Genomic DNA, 1,860 nt, shown 5'->3' on the forward strand with positions numbered 1-1,860 from the left:
TGTTACTACATCTCTTCTAGGTTTATTCAAGAGTGTCTGAAACATGTTCTTGAATGCCTTCGCTATCTTGTCATTTTCTGTTAACAGAGCCCCATCTTCCATTCTTATCATTGTATGTCTGGGTTTAAAACTTCTTCTCACCTCGTTTGCCTTTTCGAAGAATATCCTTGTTTTATTTTTTCTGTTATCCTCTATTTCCTTCATTTTTTCTTTTTTCCATATTCTTTTATTCGTCCTAATTATTCTTTTTGCCTCTCTTTGTCTTATGGCTAATCTTCTTTTGTTCTCCTCTGTTGGGTCTTGTACTACTCTTAAACGTGCTTTATCTCTATCTGCAATAGCTTCCTTACATTGTTCATTAAACCATGGTTTTCTTTTTATCCTTGGTTCATGGCCCAAAACTTCTTCAGCTGACCTTTTAATTGAATTTCCCATTTTTTCCCAGTAGTGATTTATATCCGTATTATGATCTAAGCCATCTAGGTATTCCTTCAGGGTGTTACCACTGGGTATCTTCCCTAATCTTATTATTCACATCACTCTTACTTGTCACCTATCAAACCTACTTATTATACTAAGAAATGTATAGATTGTAGATTACTTCAAATAAATAAAAAAAAAAAAAGGTATTCCTTAATTTTTTCTTTGTAATTTTTGGCGTTGTTTTTTTTTCAGTATTTCTTTGTTAATTTTCTTTGTACATTTCATTATTTTTGATCTTTCTACCGATATTCTAAATTTGACCTTGGCTCTTACTAGGAAGTGATCCGAGACTGCACTACTGCCCCTCGTGCTTCTTACGTCATTTATGCTTGATCTAATTCGGTAGTCTACCATTATGTGATCTATTTGGTTTCTCACCTTCCCACATGGAGATATCCAAGTCTGTTTGTGGATATTTTTATGCGGAAACATTGTACTACTTATTACTTATTATGTTTCTAGCAGTTGCAAAAGTTATTAGTTTATTCCCATTATCATTTGTATCGCTGTGTAGACTATCCTTTCCTATTGTTGGTTTATAAGTTTCTTCCTTCCCTATTTTTGCATTGTTATCACCTAAGATGATTTTTGGCTTTCCGGTTGGTAATGCATCGTAAATCCTATCCAATTCTTCGTAAAAAGCATTTTTTATTTCTTCACTTTTTTCCTCAGTGGGAGCGTAGCAGTTAATTAGTAGTATGTTAAACCACTTACCTTTAAACTCAACATAGCATATTCTATCATTTATCGGTTCAAATCTCACAACATTTGGCAGAATACTGTTCTTAATTACAAACCCCACTCCTCTTTCATGTTTTTCTCCTCCGCTATAGAAGATTGTCATCTCCTGTGTCTTTAAACTACCAGATCCATCCCATCTTACTTCTTGAACAGCGGTAATGTCTAATTTGTATCGCTCAAGACACGATACAATTGTCGTCATAACTCCAGTTCTATACATCGAGCGCACATTCCAGGTTCCAATTAGTAAATCCGTAAACTCTATTGTCCGAGGCATTGTTTGTTGTTGTTTCGAAATCACTAGTGTTTTATGTGAGGGGTGATCAACCCCACGACAACCCCCATTAATGGTGGGCCCAACATAACTAGGGTCCGCGGGTTCGTTAGGCCCGTTCCTCTAAAATAGAGTACCCTTGTGGGAATATATATATATATTTTTTTCAAATTACTTTTATAACATTTATCTGTCTTGCTAAAAAGCATAAATATAAAATTATTATCAATATAACAACATTTAAAAATTATATTTTATTTTATGATAAAAGAAAATTCCAATATTTTCAATGTAAAAAGAAATATGACAATCGCTTTGTGTTGAATAAAACATTGCATGACCTGTGGTGTAAATATCAATTC

General features: G+C 33.7%; 2 protein-coding genes across 2 annotated transcripts in view; both read right to left on the bottom strand.

Annotated features, from left to right (window-relative positions):
- Positions 1 to 435, bottom strand: part of LOC103308157 — a 1,428-nt gene extending 993 nt beyond the window's left edge. The window contains exon 1 of the mRNA XM_008181098.1: positions 44 to 435. Coding sequence (XP_008179320.1) covers positions 44 to 435 — 392 coding nt within the window. The remainder of the gene's footprint in view (positions 1 to 43) is intronic.
- A 484-nt stretch (positions 436 to 919) lies between these two features.
- Positions 920 to 1,501, bottom strand: LOC100574936 (craniofacial development protein 2-like). The gene has a single exon (XM_008181097.1). The coding sequence runs from the start codon at positions 1,499 to 1,501 to the stop codon at positions 920 to 922; it is 582 nt and encodes a 193-aa protein (XP_008179319.1).
- Positions 1,502 to 1,860: the final 359 nt, after the last annotated feature.

The sequence above is a fragment of the Acyrthosiphon pisum genome, chromosome A2, assembly GCF_005508785.2.
Source record: "Acyrthosiphon pisum isolate AL4f chromosome A2, pea_aphid_22Mar2018_4r6ur, whole genome shotgun sequence".
Classification (NCBI taxonomy): Eukaryota; Metazoa; Arthropoda; class Insecta; order Hemiptera; family Aphididae; genus Acyrthosiphon; species Acyrthosiphon pisum.